At 42.8% G+C, this 17,112-nt stretch overlaps 1 protein-coding gene across 5 annotated transcripts in view; it reads right to left on the reverse strand.

Annotated features, from left to right (window-relative positions):
- The window catches only part of mcf2la (mcf.2 cell line derived transforming sequence-like a), a 43,413-nt gene that overhangs the window by 6,525 nt on the left and 19,776 nt on the right, over positions 1-17,112 (reverse strand). For 3 of the 5 annotated variants that reach the window (XM_084922659.1, XM_084922664.1, XM_084922662.1), the window contains exons 3-27: positions 15,237-15,351; positions 12,953-13,043; positions 5,830-5,943; positions 5,513-5,629; positions 5,242-5,391; positions 5,029-5,153; positions 4,800-4,914; positions 4,603-4,722; positions 4,186-4,377; positions 3,906-4,097; positions 3,661-3,814; positions 3,451-3,503; positions 3,261-3,340; positions 3,076-3,142; positions 2,866-2,981; positions 2,709-2,778; positions 2,499-2,591; positions 2,312-2,404; positions 2,105-2,230; positions 1,156-1,377; positions 973-1,065; positions 817-895; positions 623-698; positions 413-519; positions 110-202 (exon numbers count right to left, since the gene is read on the reverse strand). In XM_084922659.1, the coding sequence (XP_084778785.1) occupies positions 110-202; positions 413-519; positions 623-698; positions 817-895; positions 973-1,065; positions 1,156-1,377; positions 2,105-2,230; positions 2,312-2,404; positions 2,499-2,591; positions 2,709-2,778; positions 2,866-2,981; positions 3,076-3,142; positions 3,261-3,340; positions 3,451-3,503; positions 3,661-3,814; positions 3,906-4,097; positions 4,186-4,377; positions 4,603-4,722; positions 4,800-4,914; positions 5,029-5,153; positions 5,242-5,391; positions 5,513-5,629; positions 5,830-5,943; positions 12,953-13,043; positions 15,237-15,351 (2,853 nt within the window). The remainder of the gene's footprint in view (positions 1-109; positions 203-412; positions 520-622; positions 699-816; positions 896-972; positions 1,066-1,155; positions 1,378-2,104; positions 2,231-2,311; positions 2,405-2,498; positions 2,592-2,708; positions 2,779-2,865; positions 2,982-3,075; positions 3,143-3,260; positions 3,341-3,450; positions 3,504-3,660; positions 3,815-3,905; positions 4,098-4,185; positions 4,378-4,602; positions 4,723-4,799; positions 4,915-5,028; positions 5,154-5,241; positions 5,392-5,512; positions 5,630-5,829; positions 5,944-12,952; positions 13,044-15,236; positions 15,352-17,112) is intronic. The other 2 variants (XM_084922660.1, XM_084922663.1) reach the window with 2 other exon arrangements.

Below are 17,112 nucleotides of genomic sequence, written 5' to 3' on the forward strand. Positions count from 1 at the left end.
TCAATTGAACTTTTCATCACTGACAAACGACATACTGTGACGGGCCACGCTGAGCTGTTCTTAGCATTATCCTTCCTTTAAAAAAAATGTTTGCATTCGCTAATGTTACCTTTGGGACTCTTGAGATTGCTGAAGCCCTGCAAAGTAAAACGCTTTTTGGCCACTGAGGACCTGTCAGTGGTCGGACTGGTCACCGGCTCTTCTGGAAGCAATGATTTGAAATGAGTGCAGGACAAGGGCAGCCATGAAAAGAGAGAAGAAGCCCCAAACAGGGGAGTGGAGAGGAGAGAGAAAGATGATAGATGAAGACAAAAAGAACCTGGTTTAGTGGGAGTTTAGAGCACAGCTTAGAGTAGGGACTTAGATAAAAGTGTTATTGTCTTCGAAGATGCTGTTTAACTCAAACATCTACCTTTGTGTTTCGGCGAGGATGACGAGTTGCTGTCAGAGGTCGGGGCTGGCTCAGTCTTCTTCTCCTCTTGCTTCTTCTGGTTCTTCTGACCGCTGCTACGGAAAGGGCTGCAAAAAGAAAAAAGGAAAAAAATAGACGTATGTGTGATTTTTTTTCCTTATTATCTCTAATCTGTCTAATGAGTCCTTACGTTACATATAAGCCACCAACCTGAGAGAGATGGAAGTAGTGCTGTTGCTGGTGGGACTTGGGGACATAGAGTCTGAGCTCTTCTGCTGGCTGGCATCTAAAACATACAAACATACAACAACAACAACAACAAAAAGTATTAAAAAGGAATAAAATAGGTTTAAAAAATAAAATAAAAACTTCTGGAAAAGTTAAGAAAGAAGTTTTCACAATACCTCTGCAGGCTTTGAGCTGCTGAGTCAAAACTTTGCGGATCTCGTTCACCCATGCCGTTTTAATCTCCGGCGTCGGTGCCTAGATTAGAACAAGTGCGGACAATCATTCCTCATCTCTAAAGGTATGATTAATAAAAGCAGGTCGAACGCCCTTACCTGCACTATAAAAACTTCTTCTCTCGAGTTGCACCAGATCTCAAACTTCTTGTTGTCTCCCTTGGCATTCTCTGTGATGCCCACCGCACTCATCTGAAAGAATATAGAAAACTTAAACACTAAATCTTTACTGCTACGGCACGGCATCGACCTTCCTTTTAAAAATGGAGCAAGCAGGCTCACACTGAGGGAGTGTTTGAAGCTGTAAGATGGAGCTTTCTCGTAGCCCTCCCCGTTCTCCTCTCTCCTCTTGCAGAAGAGCAGGGCCTTCTGGTGCAGGAACAGGTGCCTCTGCATGGGCTTAAACCTGGCCAGGTCCTTCACTTTGGCATGACCTTTCTTATGCTCGGTCCACACGCTGAAGGAGCCCTGCATCAGCAGACGACCCAGCTCTGACAGGTTACCCTAACAGGGTGAAAAGACAGATGCGTGTTTTTGCATTGCACAACCTCTCTGAAAGCCGATAAATAAAAAATTCTGGTAGCTTATTGCCAAAACTGTCCTGTAATTATAAAGCAGAACATTTTTGTTAATTTACTTTTTTGGCATTTAATTGTTTATCTATTACTCGTCAGTGGGACAAGTACAGTATACATACAGTTAAATCAATTAAAACATTTACACCTTCCTTCACATTTTCTAAAACCTTTACTGGGCAAATTCTGGCTCCTGGACCTTATGTTTCACACCCCTGGTTAAAGTTTTGCAGCATTGCAGTTTTGAAACTGGCCACATGATGGAGCTATTGCAACTGTTTTTGACTCTGGCTTTGCACCTTTGCACAGGTAGCCGTGTTTCAGCTCTGTAGCCTTTAATGTTTTTAGATATTTGATTATATGTACTTAAAAAACAAAGAAGCGTTTTAGCCTGGAGGGGAAAATGGAAAAAGCAGAGAAGAAAAGTGGGAAGAGAGTTGGCAGAGGGCCTGAGAGTCTGGGGTGTACTCATGCCCAGGCCCTGTAAACCCCAGCAGCTCTTGTTAAAGAATAATTAACCTGCTCTGTATTTTAAAAGAACGCACGAAACTGCAAACTCAACCCATTTTCCCACAGCTAGATATCCCATTCAAGTCAGTTTGAAATGATTTGACCACCTCCAGCAAAGTTTGCAAACGCAGTGTACTTCTTCTAACCTCATATCCTGTGATGGCAATGAGATGCATGGAGTCATTAACGGCTTTGAGAATCCCAAGAATGGAGGACAGCGCTTCCTGTAGGTCGTCACAACCATCACAGCCCTTGCTGTACTTCAACATCTCCTGCAAACATTGAAAAAACAAAACAGTGAGTCATTCCCCCTCTTACATAACAGGTGTACATAATACATGAACAGAGCTAACCTTAAGCAGTAGCTGGTACTTGGTGATTCTCTGGACGGGTTTAAGGAGGTAGGAGTCCAATCCAAGTTTATGTTCCAGCTTCTTCTGGCACTCCTGGTGTATAAAACATGAGCCGGTTAAGATTTAAGTTTTATATTTCTTAAAAGCCAGTGAAAAGGAAGGCGGTGCTACAGCTGTGAGGGCTGACCTGGAAGAAGGCACAGTCGGAGCACTGTCTCCACAAGCTCTCGGAGCGAGGTTTATTTTGGCAGTAAGCCTCGTAGATCTGCAGGTCCTTCATCTGCAGCGAAAACAATCATTAGCAAGTCAGTACGAGCTCAACTGCTGTTGACGGAAACATTACTGTTGATGCGATTCCTGTCAAAACGACGATGTACAAGAAAATAAAAGTGCTCACCCGCTCTAAAAAGCAGCGGCCCACCAGCTCTGGGCAGTCAGTGTATGCTTCCAGTTCCTTCAGAAATGTCCTTGAGGAAAGAGAGGTATAAATACTCAAACTATGAACAACATTTGTAAAGCACCCACATATATAATCAATTAGCTTAAAAGTGTACCTCTTGTGAAACTGGTAGATTTCTGGCATGTTCCCAAACAGGATGTCCTTCTTGCTGTGCAGGTTGCTGGGGATGAGGTGAGCCATGGCAGGGTGGTCCATCTCTGCCGCGTAGCCCTGGATTTTAACATCACACATTTAGTAAAAGCTTCAGCCTTGTCACCAATTAATGTCAGGTCACGGTATCATTACCGACACCGACAACGCTCACCTCCAGCACACACAGCAGCTCCTCGACATAAGCTCTCTCTGTCTCCAGCAGCTCGTTCATCACGTGACTGAAATGTACACACACACAACACAAAATACAATGCGGACTACAAAGAACAAGCAGCATGATTGCCAAATAATTGCTTTCCTATCTAGGGCTCTGGGGAAAGAACTTTGACCCCTTACCGGCGAAGCACTGCCAAGTTTTCTTCTTCTTCTGAAAGAGAAGCATGTCTTGTGCCACCGTTGTGTACAGGAGACTCCACCTTAAAAAATAAATAAATAAATCACACACAGTCATGCATGTTTAGTATTTATCACCCACTTAAAACCTTTATTGTATCATACAACATTCGTAGAAATTATAAGAATTTACCTTTTTGGAGAGGGCATTATCAGCAGAGTATCTCCTGTCTTTTCTCTCTAGATCTGATTAGAAAAAAACATCATTATGTTTTTTTCATCCAAGTTTAGATTCGTCCTTCTCATCCTAATCAAACCACCACTAAATGAGTAAAAGATACCTCGTTTGACATCAGTTCCTGGCACTTGTTCTTCTTTAAACCAATTACAGATGGCTACTTACGGGGAGAAGAATGCGGTGACTTGACTTCAGGTCTTGGAGCTACTGGCTGGACTGGTCTCGTCTGTTTAGCGGCGAGTTTCTTCAGGCTGACGCGTCTCTTCTCGAACATCTCCTGGACAGAGCTTTGCTTCTGGAAAACTCTCTCTATCTGGTCCTAAAGGAGGATGGAAAATATTGCAGCTCAATGTGAAATATGATAAAGGTATCACACATTAAAAAATTTAACTGAAAATCTTCTCACGGACCCTGAGCTGAGAGTTGAGCACCGCCTCGTACTGGCAGCAGATGGCGCTGCGGTCAGTGAGGGTGTGCAGGGATGCTGTATCCAAGTATCGCTCCAGTTCTTGTAGAGCTGCTTCTGCCCCGTCCTGAGACTGACAGCGGTCCACTGGCTGGTTAGCCAACAGGAAGATGCCTTCCTCACACCAGTGCGACGCCTTTGAGGGGGGAAAATACCCATGAGTGCTTCTAAGGATACAGCGGATTTGTTGTGGACGATTAATGAAGACTTCCTCACACTCTTACCTCCTCCAGAGCGTGGTGGAGCTCCATGGCTCTTAGCAGGAGGCTCTTTTTGCTCCTCAGAGTGGAGCTGATCTCCTCACACACTCCTCTCAGTTCGGTGCACTTTGGCCTGATGGAGTCCTCGGCGTAGTGGGAGTTTTCTATCAGCCTGTCACCTTCACTGACCAAGGACAAGGCGAGGTCTAAGATGTCCTTTCAAAACACACCAAAACAATTGCAATTATTGGAATATATCTTTATTATAAGTCAGAATATACAGAATTCTGCCTCAGCAGCAGAGCGGGACACAATATTATATACTGGTATTCAGCATTTTGAAGATCTATAGAGATTCTGCACGAACAGAGGACAGATAATGCTGAGCATGTCTTTTTGAACCACATGAGCAAGACTGCGTGTGCAATTGTGTGTACTTACTCGGGCTTTATCCTCGTGGCCGCTGAGCTCTCTGAGGACGTGCTCTGCATGGGCGGGGCTTACGCTGACCTCGGAGAAGCCTGACAATCGCTCGGACGTCACATCGAGTTGGGCGCGCACCTGAGGAGCACAGGGATTGATAAGCACGTCATTTTCCGAGATTTGGATTGGAGATGAGAGGGTGACTCTTGACTCACTTCACGGAAGTGCTGCTCAAAATGGCGGAGGTGCAAACACTGCTCCAGCTTGGTACGGTGGCGCTCCCAGAAGTCGTCAAATGCCATCTCCGTCTCATCCAGCTGACCTAGGAGTCTGAAAGGGGAAAGGAGGCAAATGAGAAGCGATGGGAGACAAAAGAGGACATTTATTCATGCATGTAGGGGCAACTTCATTTTTATTTATGCATCCTTCAGTTTAGTCCTCCACCTCTGCACAGTGGCCAAGTTTTCCTGTTCATCATGCGTCATGTTGTATTCGGGGTCTGCTTTGAGAGGCTCGTTGATGCAATCCAGCAGCCGTCCTCCTTGTGACTGCGCCACCCTCAGGTCCTCCTGGAAATTCAAACCATTTTAAAAACTTTCTAAAAGCAACAAAAAGAGAAAAAGAAGTTTGCCACAAAAACAGAAAAGCATCTCCAACCTTCATCATATCCTTTTTCAGTGTGTGCGTCTGCAGCAGGATGGTGGTGGCCTCAGCATCGTTGGGTAACTCGGTCTCTGCAAGCTCAGTGCCAAACGCTTGCAAGGTCTGAGCCGTGGTCTTCACCATGAGGGCGAAGGCCTCAATGGCCTGTGGAGGGCATACATGTATGCATATGTATGTGGCAGAGAAAAAATAAGTCAGAACATATATATATAAATATATATATTTAAAGAAATCGGGGACAAAATAGTCATGTGTGTGTACATACAGTGCGGTGTGAGATCCAGCTGTCATGGTGGTATTCCTGTGTGCCTCCCAACTCTTTGGTTAGTTGTCCTGGATCGATATATGCATGGAGCTCAGTCACAGAACTCAGCATCACCACCTGACACACACACACACACACCCAAACTGATTAAATGAAATACTATCACACATTTATTTTGAGATGAATACAAACATAAACATAAGTTACAACAGTGACGACAGCTCTACACTAGCTAAAATAATAATTGTGCTCTCAGTGACTCACAAGGGAGCCATTACGTAAAGACAAAGTGCTGCGGTCATGAAGTCATAGAATACCTTCATTTTGAACTCATCCCTGTTGAACTTGAACAGGAAGTCCGACAGAGTCCGCTGGAACAAAGTAGTGGGACGCAACACCAGAACCAAGTGTAAGTTCCCGGGAAATGAACCCTTACAGAGAAAGGAGGACAGGGAGTCGGATTAGACAGTGATCAATACCTTACGCTTACTTCCACCCACAAATGATCCCAAGAAATTTCAATAACTGAGGTGTGCAGAAGAGCATCTCTGAATGTCAAAGCTTGAAAGATACGGGCTACAACAGCAGAAGACCACAATCAAAACTTGAAACTGAGGTTTCAATTCACAAGCTTAACAAAATTGTATAATAGAAGACTGAAAAAACGTTGCCTGTTCTGATGACTCTCCATATCTGCTGTAGGGTCAGAATTTGGCATAAATGACATGAAAGCATGGATCCATCCTGCTTTGTATCAGCGGTTCAAACTGGTGTCAACAGGGTTAAAATCGAATCTATGACATGAAGCCATGAAGAAGAGCAAGGTGCACAAGATAAAATGCATTTCATGTCAAGTGTGTTCATCTGATGAGTGCCTGCTAGATGAAGTGCTGCAAATTTTGGCACAGAGGCTTTGACCGAACAGAACAGAAAAAGGCTCTCAGTTAAACTGAAGTCCCTGTAACAGCCCTCGCTATAAAACTACCTCAGAAGCAATGCTGTGCTCATAGCCTAAAGCAAAGTTGGCTTTAACACACTGTAAATTTGTGAGATATAAGGTTCACAGTTGTGCCAGTCCAACTGTATAGTCTCTCGATCCTGACAGTAATAAAGGCAAAGCCCTGGTTTAACGGTGCAGCTCCTGAGTGAGGCATTAAACAAACCTCACATCTGTGCCCACTGTCCCACTGCTGCAATCCCAAACCAGCAGTAAAGAGATTTAAGAGCATTTAACATCTAATAAATCTGCTGCGTTTCTTCACTGCAGTTCCCCTGCAGCAGCTCTCACCTGGAAAGCTGTGACTGCAATGTAATGTTATTAGTCCTGTGACTTTGGGGAGTAGCAGTAGCATTTGGTCTGTCCACCTCCACACTAGCAGGTTAAAAACACAGAACTGCCTTCAGACAGGCAGCGGCTCAGGAGGCCACTCAGCTGAAAGGCTATATCGGTTGTGGCTTCCTCTAAATCCCCGAGTGAATTGCTCCGCCCTGTTAGACATCGTAAATCAATGCAGGATGACATGTGCTCACACACACACACACACACACACACCACCAGAGGCAAGCTTAGAGCTCTGTGACAAGCTCATGACATTTTTAGCATAACCATAAATTGTATCTGCTGACAAAAGAAAATCTGAAAGATAATGATGCTTAAAAATTAAAGCTTTTTTCCTGTTGTTTTTTGGTTTAGAACTGGTTTAATTGACACTGCTTTTCTTGGTAAATTCATGTCTTTTCTGCTGATCAAACTTCAGCTGAGGCTTAACCCACTGAGCCATGCACTTATGATATCTAAATACAGCGCCCTGTGTTATTTGGGAATATTTTTAGTTGATTTATTCACTGACAAAAGTGAGTGTGTGACGACAGTCTGTACAAAATAGCGCCACGGCTGCCTTATTCATTGGAATCACTGGTAACACGCAGCAAAGAGTACGAGCCCTATGATAAATAAGTCATCCGTAAAGCATGGCTTCAATTTAGTCTACAAGGAAAAGGACTGCACTGGTACAGAGGCGCTCACACACATCCAGCGTGCATACATCATCGTCATGAAATGCCTGCATTGGGTTGTCATGGAAACGCGTGGAGAGCCTTAGCGGGAAAGACAGAGTAGACGAGGAGTCGTCTAAGAGTGTTCCCGGTGCCGCAGCCTCATTCTACTCTTCCAGTCATTTATTTTTGGCTTACACACACACACACACACACACACACACACACACACACACACACACACACACACACACACACACACACACACACACACACACACACACACACACACAGAAAGACAGAGCTTGCTGTGATGTTGATGAGAGACAGCCAGGTTGGAAAATTCACTCACTCTACACAGCATCTTTCCACCCATACTGCCTGCATATCTTTTACATACAGTGCTTCCTATTGGGATTAATGACAGTTGACAGTGCATGTTAACTACAGAAAAAAATGATGCATTGTGTATTTTTTTAGTTTTTCCTTTTTTTTCCCTCATCAATAACACACCATCCAGACATCAGTGAGCAGCGCATGTGTAATTGGAGGTCATTAAATTCAATAAACCCTGAGAGGTCCTGTTTTAATTTGTAGCTCTGCATTAACATGACAATACACGTGCTGCTCGGTGCACTCCCCGTGACAGATGAACACCGATACCCCGCATATACATTAAAGCGATGCATGCACGCGCACGCACAGACATTTTCCGCGCGCATTAATAAATGATAAGAATTAGAATATAATTTTCTTTTGAACGGGATGATGGAAGGGAAGAAGGATGGGTGGAACGGGAAAAACCACTTCAGTCATGTCCTCTAATCACATCCACACTGCTCTCCCGGGAGTTGGCCCGCCACCATATTAAACCACCTCCATCCACCACGTGCTCAAACCCCCCTCCTCCGCCTGCATTACTGCTCTCACTTTTAGACGTGAACAATGTCCCAGTTGTGACAAAGACACTCAGCTGAGATCTTGACAGGGAGAGTGCTGAAATTTACTGGAACGCCTTTTTAGCTGATGTTAAAAACGATCTGTTGCAACAAACCCGAGCCTCTCACTGGCACCGGCTGACTGAGCCATCTGCATCCTCCGCCTGCAGCAATGTTTCCGTATGCATGCATGCCTGTGTATTTATTACCCCTAATCACAAAGACGAGCTGCAGCAGACATGAAGGTGTCCCATAATTTAACCAGAATACTAGATAAATTCTGGCATTTGCATATATGGTAAGATTGTCCTCCATGTTCACTACACAAAGTGGGGGGAAAAGGAAAGTAACACTTCAGACATGAGCAATAATATTCTCTCTAGGGCAGTGGAGTGTTTCTTTAAATCTTTAAACCCAACACCTGAGTGTCTCTTCACAGTAACCAATTATTTCTGCACTGATAAATATCAAAATCAAACTATCCAATGAGCTCACTACCTTAATTTTACAACCCAGCACTGTGTCTAGATGGTGAAAGCACCAACAAAGCAGCCTAAGAGCATCTGTGCCTTTGCTTTGCAGTAACACTACTAACACTTGCCCACTCCTTTATTTTTTTCCGTCCCTTGTTCCCCCTGGCAAACCAGCAAATGGCAGCACGTGACCTTGAGCAGCCTTCACGAATAGAGCATCTCACGGGACGATGAACAACTTTCATTCTCCAATGAGGCCGACTGCCACTGGCTAGTGGACAAAACAGGCGTGTCCAGCAAGGACATGCAACCACAGGCGAGTGAGGAGGAGATCATGTCAGACAGTCGGTCTCACCACCTGGCCTTCATGCCTTCAGGTTAGGTTATAATGCTGCCTGCTTCCAGTGTGGACTTGACATACCCTTTTATATTTTACCTCCCTCCCTACATGAAACATGAAAAGGCATTCACATAACAGCTGAAACTGCCAGTTGGAATCTTATTCACACAAAATATCCACTACATCAAACCATTACATCATTCTTTTTGGGAGCAGGCCATGAATATATATATATATTTTAAAAAAAGCATTTCACCGCACTGAATATAAAAATACACATTTCAGCTTTCTGAGTTAAAAAAAATCCTTTTTAAAGTGAGGAAGGCAACTCCGAGGGGGGTGAGAGCTAAACAGAGGAATGGAGTGATGGATGATTCAAAGGGAAAAGAGACGAGGTAATGAGAGGGAGAGGTAAAGGAAGGAAGGGATATCCAGCAGAGAAGCTTCTGCTACCACGCTGATAAACTCTACCACCACTCTAAATTATAGGAGGCCACATTTGTCATCTTGGCTTGATTTCTCTTCTTTTTTTAATCTTTTGTTTAATTTAAAGACAGAGAAGACTGGGAACAAAAAGACCCAAAATGAAAATATATAAAGATTATTCACTGTGTAGCTTTGGAAGTGTGGTGGTGGTGTAAATGCGGTGGTGGTACTGAAAATGTTTTGTTATAAATAAAATGGAATTTTACAGGAGGTCATCTCAAGGCTCCAGGAAGGACTGCACAAATAAAGCTATGTCTCACTGAGCTGATATTATTAACTGATAAAGGTTGGACACAAATATATCAGTCTGAACACATATGTTGTCTGATATGAAAACTGAATATAGAACACTATACAGAAATACATGCATTAGGTAATTTAGAAGTGGTTTTATAACATTATTTAGTCAGTAAGGTGGTTTTGGCTTCACAGTTTACGATACACTGAACCACTGTTTGCAGCTCATACATGAGAGTAGAAGTGAAGCTAAGCAGATGGTGGTGTTAAGTTAAATGACTGTCATTTCCAGGATACCTATATGTACATACATAAAGCATACATGTACAATTCACTAAGACCTGAGTATCATTTGCCAAACATTATTTATGGGCCTAAAAAAAGACTAAAATGGCAAAAGAATTACACACTGCACAAAAACTTAAAGGAACAGTTTGAAAATACATCAGATCTCAATGGGAAAAAACACATGCTGAATATCTACACCCGCGTGGACTGTTTAATGTGTTAGAAGAGCTGAATTCAAAGACATAATGAACGATGTTACAGGTTTTCTCCATGGCTTCTCCAGACCCTTTCATGTCTGGACAGGGTGGACCTGCTCTCACCTATGAAAAGCACAGGGTGCCAGTGTGGACCTGTCAGTTGTGGTATTCTATGGCACTATGTGGTGCTGGGCACTGAGCACAGGGCCCACTAAAGGATCTCAGGTCCTCAGGCCGCCCTCATGAATTCTGTTTCTAACTGTTTGGTCAGAGACATTCACACCAGTGTCCTGCTGGAGATAATTTTATAGCTCTGGCAGCGCTCATTCTGTTCCTCCTCACATAAAAGAGCAGATATCAGTCCTGCTGATGGGTTAAGGCCTTCAACGGCTCTGCCCAGCTCTCCTAGAGCAGGTGCCAGTCTTCTGGATATTTTTAAAATGTTAACATCTTGCCAGTAAGACGTTACTGATAAAAACATTAAACTATTATTTTTAGATAATATGATTTCAGCGCTTAGTCCATACTCAATGATTACATTCACACTTTTCCTTCAAAAAACATTTTTGTTTCGATGAACCTCTCTGTGGTTTTGCTTGCACCTTGAAGTAGCTTTACACCTGATAAAGCAGATTGATTGTTGGTTCATGGAATTCCACAGCTCATCAACATCCTGTTTCAGGACACTGAATGAGCCAATGGACTGGAATAATGGTTCATTATTACCATTATTAGTACTGGATATTTTCTGTGTGTAGGTTAACTTGACTTTGCGTTCAGTTACCAAAGCCAGCAGCCTCATAATGACTTATTTCCACAGTGGGGATAGTTTTCAAGAGATACCATGGAAAAACCGTTAAGCCTGATGATAACCAGTGCCCAATTAGCATACATTTGCATAAATTTGCATACATTGGACATGGTAAAAGGTACAATACAGGAAGAGCATCCTGACAACAGATGTGAAGGGGGTGGCGAAGCTTTATCCTTGTTTTGGCCGACGTTAATACGATTCACAGATAGAGTACTGATTACAGATGACAGCTTACAAAAAAATTTAAGTAAGGGAAAACCAAAGTGAAACATGGTATAGTACGAAAAATTAAAGTCGGTGCCCAAGCAATAGTTCTGTCTCAAAGAAAAGCCAAATAGAGAACACTGCTATTGGCCAACATCTTGCTGATTGCTACCAGTCGATCTGCAAAAAGACACATACTTAAATTCCCACCTTGGCATCTTCAAATGTCTTAAAATCTAAGATTTTTAGTGCTGTGGCGTGTCACCTCACAGACCTCAGCTCAGTAGGTAGGACAAAAAGATGGAAGGTAAAACTCAGGCACAACATGTTAGATTTTACTGAGGAGCGATTTATTTACTTATTTTGGCCGGCCTCCCTCCCTGCTCCCTGGTTCTGCTGGAGATTCCTTCCCGTTAAAAGGGAGTTTTTCCTTCCCACTGTCGCCACTCGCTTGCTCAAAGTGGATCCTCTGATTGTTGGGCTTTTCTCTGTATTATTGTAGGGCCTTTTCCTTACTATTTAAAGTGCCTTGAGGTGACTTGTTATAATTTGATGCTGAAAAAATAAAATTGAATTGAATTGAGTTTCACTTGAATTTAATACAAACAGTTTATAATATAATGGTATTAATGTCATTTAATTTTAATTGTCAGAAATGACAATAAGTATGGACATTTCAGTTTCATGACTATTGATTATTTTTACCAAGTCTGCCTAATTTACATGCGTATTAAGTATTATTATAATAATAAGATATATAACCCCTCTCTTATACTACTAGTCCCCCCTCTCTTGCCTTCCTCTTTAATGTCACACTCTCTCTTCAGTTTATCATCTTATAGAGTTGTGAAAGTTACCAAGAAGTAAGTAGGCTAGTAGGCTAATGGAGCATACACTGATGGTTAAAAAACAATTACAGAATGAGACTCATGGCCAGCACTGCGTGGACCTTCTATTTCTGCTTTTTGAGTAAGTCTCAGCGTACACAAAGGCTACGAGTGCACTTTCAGAGATTCCACCACCCACTCTAACATAATAAGCTATTTTTAACCTCATCCTGCCACATTTCAACATGCAGAAAAAGGAAAATGTCCAAGCTCCCAGTGCATATGAAGTTAATGAGGTAAAACAACCACTTACTGCATGCGCAATTTCACAAACACTAAAAACTCCAAAACATCTATTATTCTAAATGCTGCTAAGCTGAAAATTATACACACGGACAGCTGATACCAGCAACTACACCCACAGATCTGGACTAAAACAAGCATTAGCACATGCAGAGTAATGCACACACTCCAAAACAGCTATTTGGAGTCATCAGAGGGATTTTGTCAGCAAATGATGCATGCAGAAAAATTGGTTCGGTAAAGTCCTAGGACAGTTTCTCCCATCTTCCTCCGACACTCACACACATAGAAACACACACACAAAAATGAAATAAATAACCAAACAAGTAGGTTCTTACTGCGATGCGGAGCAGGGTGGCCCTGACAGCAGCCCATCGGTCCAGCCGTCTGTCGATGACCAGGATGAAACCCACTCCTGATGCTTCCACACTACAGGAGAGAAACACACACATACACACACTGTTAATCCCCACAGAAAAACACCTTTGCTTTTCCTGTGTGTGCAGGAAAGAAAAAGAGGGTGTGTATGTTTAAGTCAAGGCCTCGATAACAAGGCAAACTACTGAATTTGGTACCAGAATATCCCCAAAAAAGGGGCCTTAACTAGAATTTGCCCTCCACAGCGGTGGCTTGTACATTATCGAGAGGGCCCTTGAGCTCCAGCTAAAGCAATAATTGAGTTATTTTATAAAAAATAATTCCAAATCAGCTTGCATCAAGAATACGTTAGGCAGTTTCACTGTTGGCTGACAGATTATGGCATAGGTTATGTCTATTATCTAGGAGGTTTAGGAAACTTACAGACAAATCAGGCCCACTGTAGGTCACTGTAGACACAGGATAATACAAAAGCATTGATTAGCTAAGGAAAAAACTGAAGAGGTTGCAGTTTCTTTGTTTAGTGCTATATAACCTTTTAAAAATGTCAAATTTACAGTTAAAATGCAGTTGCAGCTGCTGAATGGGCCTTTTGTCAGTCCTTCACTTAGTTGGAAAAAAAAAAAAGGGTAAAAAGGGTATTAAATTATATTTGTACTCCCCACTAGCCTCAGGTCATTTTCCACAAGTGGCCCCTGGCCAAAGGAAGTCAAGTATCCCTTGTTCAAACCTTGCTACCTACTGCCTCTTCATCATTTGCCTTCAGTGGCGATTAGAGAGCGACCCTTGTGATTACCATGGCAACCTTGGCTCTGCATTAGCATGTGTGCATGTGAAAAATTTTGCCATTCATTCCACAGGCAGTGCCATATGTAGCAGCCTCATTAAGCTAGTTTGTGTGTGTACATGGCTTTTTCCTGCAAAGGTCCCTGCTGGATAAGCTGACGTGTATCCTGACACCTAAACACACAAGCAGGAAGGATGAATATTTAAGCCTGACACACACATACACACACACACACACACACACACCCCGACTGTGAGGCCAACCATACAAATACTGCTGAGTCGGTCCATCTGGATGTCATTATTAGCCAATTTTCATCATCACACACAGAGATGTTAAGAAAAGCAATGCGTTACACTACCCAGTGGACGCTGCAAGCGGCAAATCCTCAGTCCATCGCTACTGCTAAATAGATTCAATCCACATAAATGAAAAAGCCGGGCGAAGAAAATCTTTGATATTCCAGAGCCCAAAGAAAAAGAAATCTAACAAAAATCCTCAATAATCCAATGTCATCATCCAAATATAGTCCAGTCTTCCTCAGTTCTCCCCTATTCGGCTGATGTCAATGTCCAGTCGGTGCATCCACAATCATCTGCTTGCAGCTCGCGGATGGAGCGAGGTGACCGTTCACATCCTCACAGAGCATCTCCCTCCTCCTTTTGCCTCTCTCTCTGCACCTCCACCACCCGCGTCCCACCCTCAGCCAATTAAAGCCGAGCTCTGCCGCTCAGAGCCAATCGGATACCCGGGAGCTCAGCCGATTGGCAGCAGGGTGCAAAATAGCTGGTGGGCAGAGAGGGAGGGGTGTGAGCGTGTGTCTGTTATATGAAAGGTGATGATCCACTGAATGGCCGCCATGACACACACACAAACATATGCGCGCACGCACACACACACACAGATAGATATACAGCTGCATCTTCCTTTCTCCTCTCTTTAATTATGTGTGTGAGAGCATGTCTGTGCTTGATGGGAGTGCTGCACTCAGCACTAAAGGAAAGGTGAAAGGAAGGGAGGGGAGGTGAGAGGGTGGAGGGGCAGAGGGAGCATAAAGAAGGAGGACAGAGGAGTAATGAGAACAGATAAATAAAAAAAATATTCTAGTTAGGAAAATAAACCTCCACTGTAGAAATATACAAAAACTATAAATACAAAACCTTTCATCAGGCCTAAGTTCTACTATATGAGTTCATATGAGCAATGTTTTAACATTGTAACAAAAATTCTGTTAGTATATCCACATCAAAGAGTACAGTTTCAATTTTTGATTTGCCAGTTATCAGTGACTTATTCTTTAGTCTTCCATTCTTCTCTAAACCTTTGTGTCTTTTGTGTCACTTCTCCTCGAGTCAGGCCTTTGGTGTTGTGCTGGCATCTGTTGGCTCCGCCTGGTATTACACCTCAAGCTCTGTTAGCACAGCATATGTGTGAGGGGAGGGGTGAGAGACACTCACCTGGGGACACTCGTGAGGTAGCTGAGGACATTTTGGAGCTCCTCCTCTTCTAGCTCGCTGAAAGTTGGGAATTCTGGGAAGACAATGACGGGGCTTCCATTCATCCCTCGCCCCCCTGGAGACAGACAGGAATCACAGAAATGTCAGGCACGGTGTCGACCTGGTGTTGTCAATGCTTTTAATTGATTTGATGACAGCTGGATTGAAAACTTGAAAGTTATGTTGTAGCGGTTCATTTTTGCCCTACTTTTCCTCCTTTATATAAATACACTCAGACACAAATAAACCCACTTCTTGCTTGATAAAGTGCAGCAGGGTAAAAATCATAAATTACATATGGTCCTGTTTCCATAATTGGAAAGTCATGCAAATTCATTTTGGATCTAATTCAGAATGAAAGAAAGGCATTAAGAGGAGCCTTAATGTGATTGTTTACCACCCCTCTGGCTGAGGAGAGAGGGAGCAAAAATCACATTTATAAAAATAAACAGGACCTCTCACACACACACACACACACACACACACACACACACACACACACACACACACACACACACACACACACTTCTCTTTGGTTGGCAGGTCAAGTTTCAAAGCAGAACATTGGGGCGATGAATTATTCACATGCCGTCACTGGTCAGGCAGTATCGTCATGGTAACCCAATACAGAGCTCTAAGAGTAGGTTTCTGTGCTGACATGTTTGTTTCATGTTGCTTTGTGTGCATTTTGTGTGAGTGGCTGGTTATGATTGGCCCAGATAGAAGCCATGCAGGCAACCTATCATCAGTAACTGACAAGTTTTTACCACATTGGGGTCCCACAGAGGGGTTCAGGACCAGCTGGGATCAGAACTCTTTTTCTTTATTCTGGTTGAATCTGCCCCTAGAGTTTCACTGCATTTTCATGTGGATTTGTACACTACTCCATCATGTTGTCTCAAATGAGTTTTTTTGGTCATGTTGGGATTTTTTGTTTTTCCTTTGTTTGGGGCAGGTACCATGTGATGCATGCGTTTTTGTGGGCCGTTGCTCTCTCTCTCTCTCTCTCTCTCTCCCAGTTTTTCATGAGTCTGATTTGTAATGAATGAGAATATTTTTCTTTTTTCCCCCTTTTTTTTTCCTTCTCTTAGCAGTTCTTTCCTGCCATGCCTGCTTTGTTTTTTTTTGTTTGTTTGTTTGTTTTTAAGTAAACACCACCTCCATACTAGAGTAAAAATATGACAACAACCTCCTTGCAACCAGGGAAAAAAATAACAAGACAAAATTGCATTGAATTTCTTTACTTTGAGTTGCACACAACTATTTACAAAGTTGAGCTTGATTACACAGGTTCCCTGGTGGAAGGCAACTTGTCGCCAAGCAATTGCAGTCTGATTTAGAAACACTGCAATCACTCTCAGACAGACAGATCAAGGTTTGCACATAACTGTCATCTAATTTATAAACAAAAAAAAGTCAACATACTGCTAGTGTCACGTGTCTTTGCAACAGAGGACTCAACTCAGCTGGTTGTATTCTGGTATAAGAGCAAGGTTGCAGAGCGTCTGAGTCATTTTATAGTTAAACAACTATTTTGCAGGAACTATGTCAATATTTGTGGAAGAATTTCTGAAGCCACAGACTTGCAATTTCTGAAAATCAATCATAGTTAATGCCATATTGTCACAGACCCCATTCTATCTGACTCCGTCTTATTGCCGTTTTAGCAGCGTCTTGATGGAACAAAGTCCCTTTCAACATGGCAACTGACTGCAAGTAGACATAGACCTTGTTCCCATCTTCGAAGCCCAATTGTTGTCCCAATTTCAAAGACAATAATATAGTTCATTGCACACGGTCATAATAATTTTGTTAGTGCTGCATCAACATTTTCCCC

Source organism: Perissodus microlepis, chromosome 23 (genome assembly GCF_051167445.1).
Source record: "Perissodus microlepis isolate ML-2025 ecotype Zambia chromosome 23, ASM5116744v1, whole genome shotgun sequence".
Classification (NCBI taxonomy): Eukaryota; Metazoa; Chordata; class Actinopteri; order Cichliformes; family Cichlidae; genus Perissodus; species Perissodus microlepis.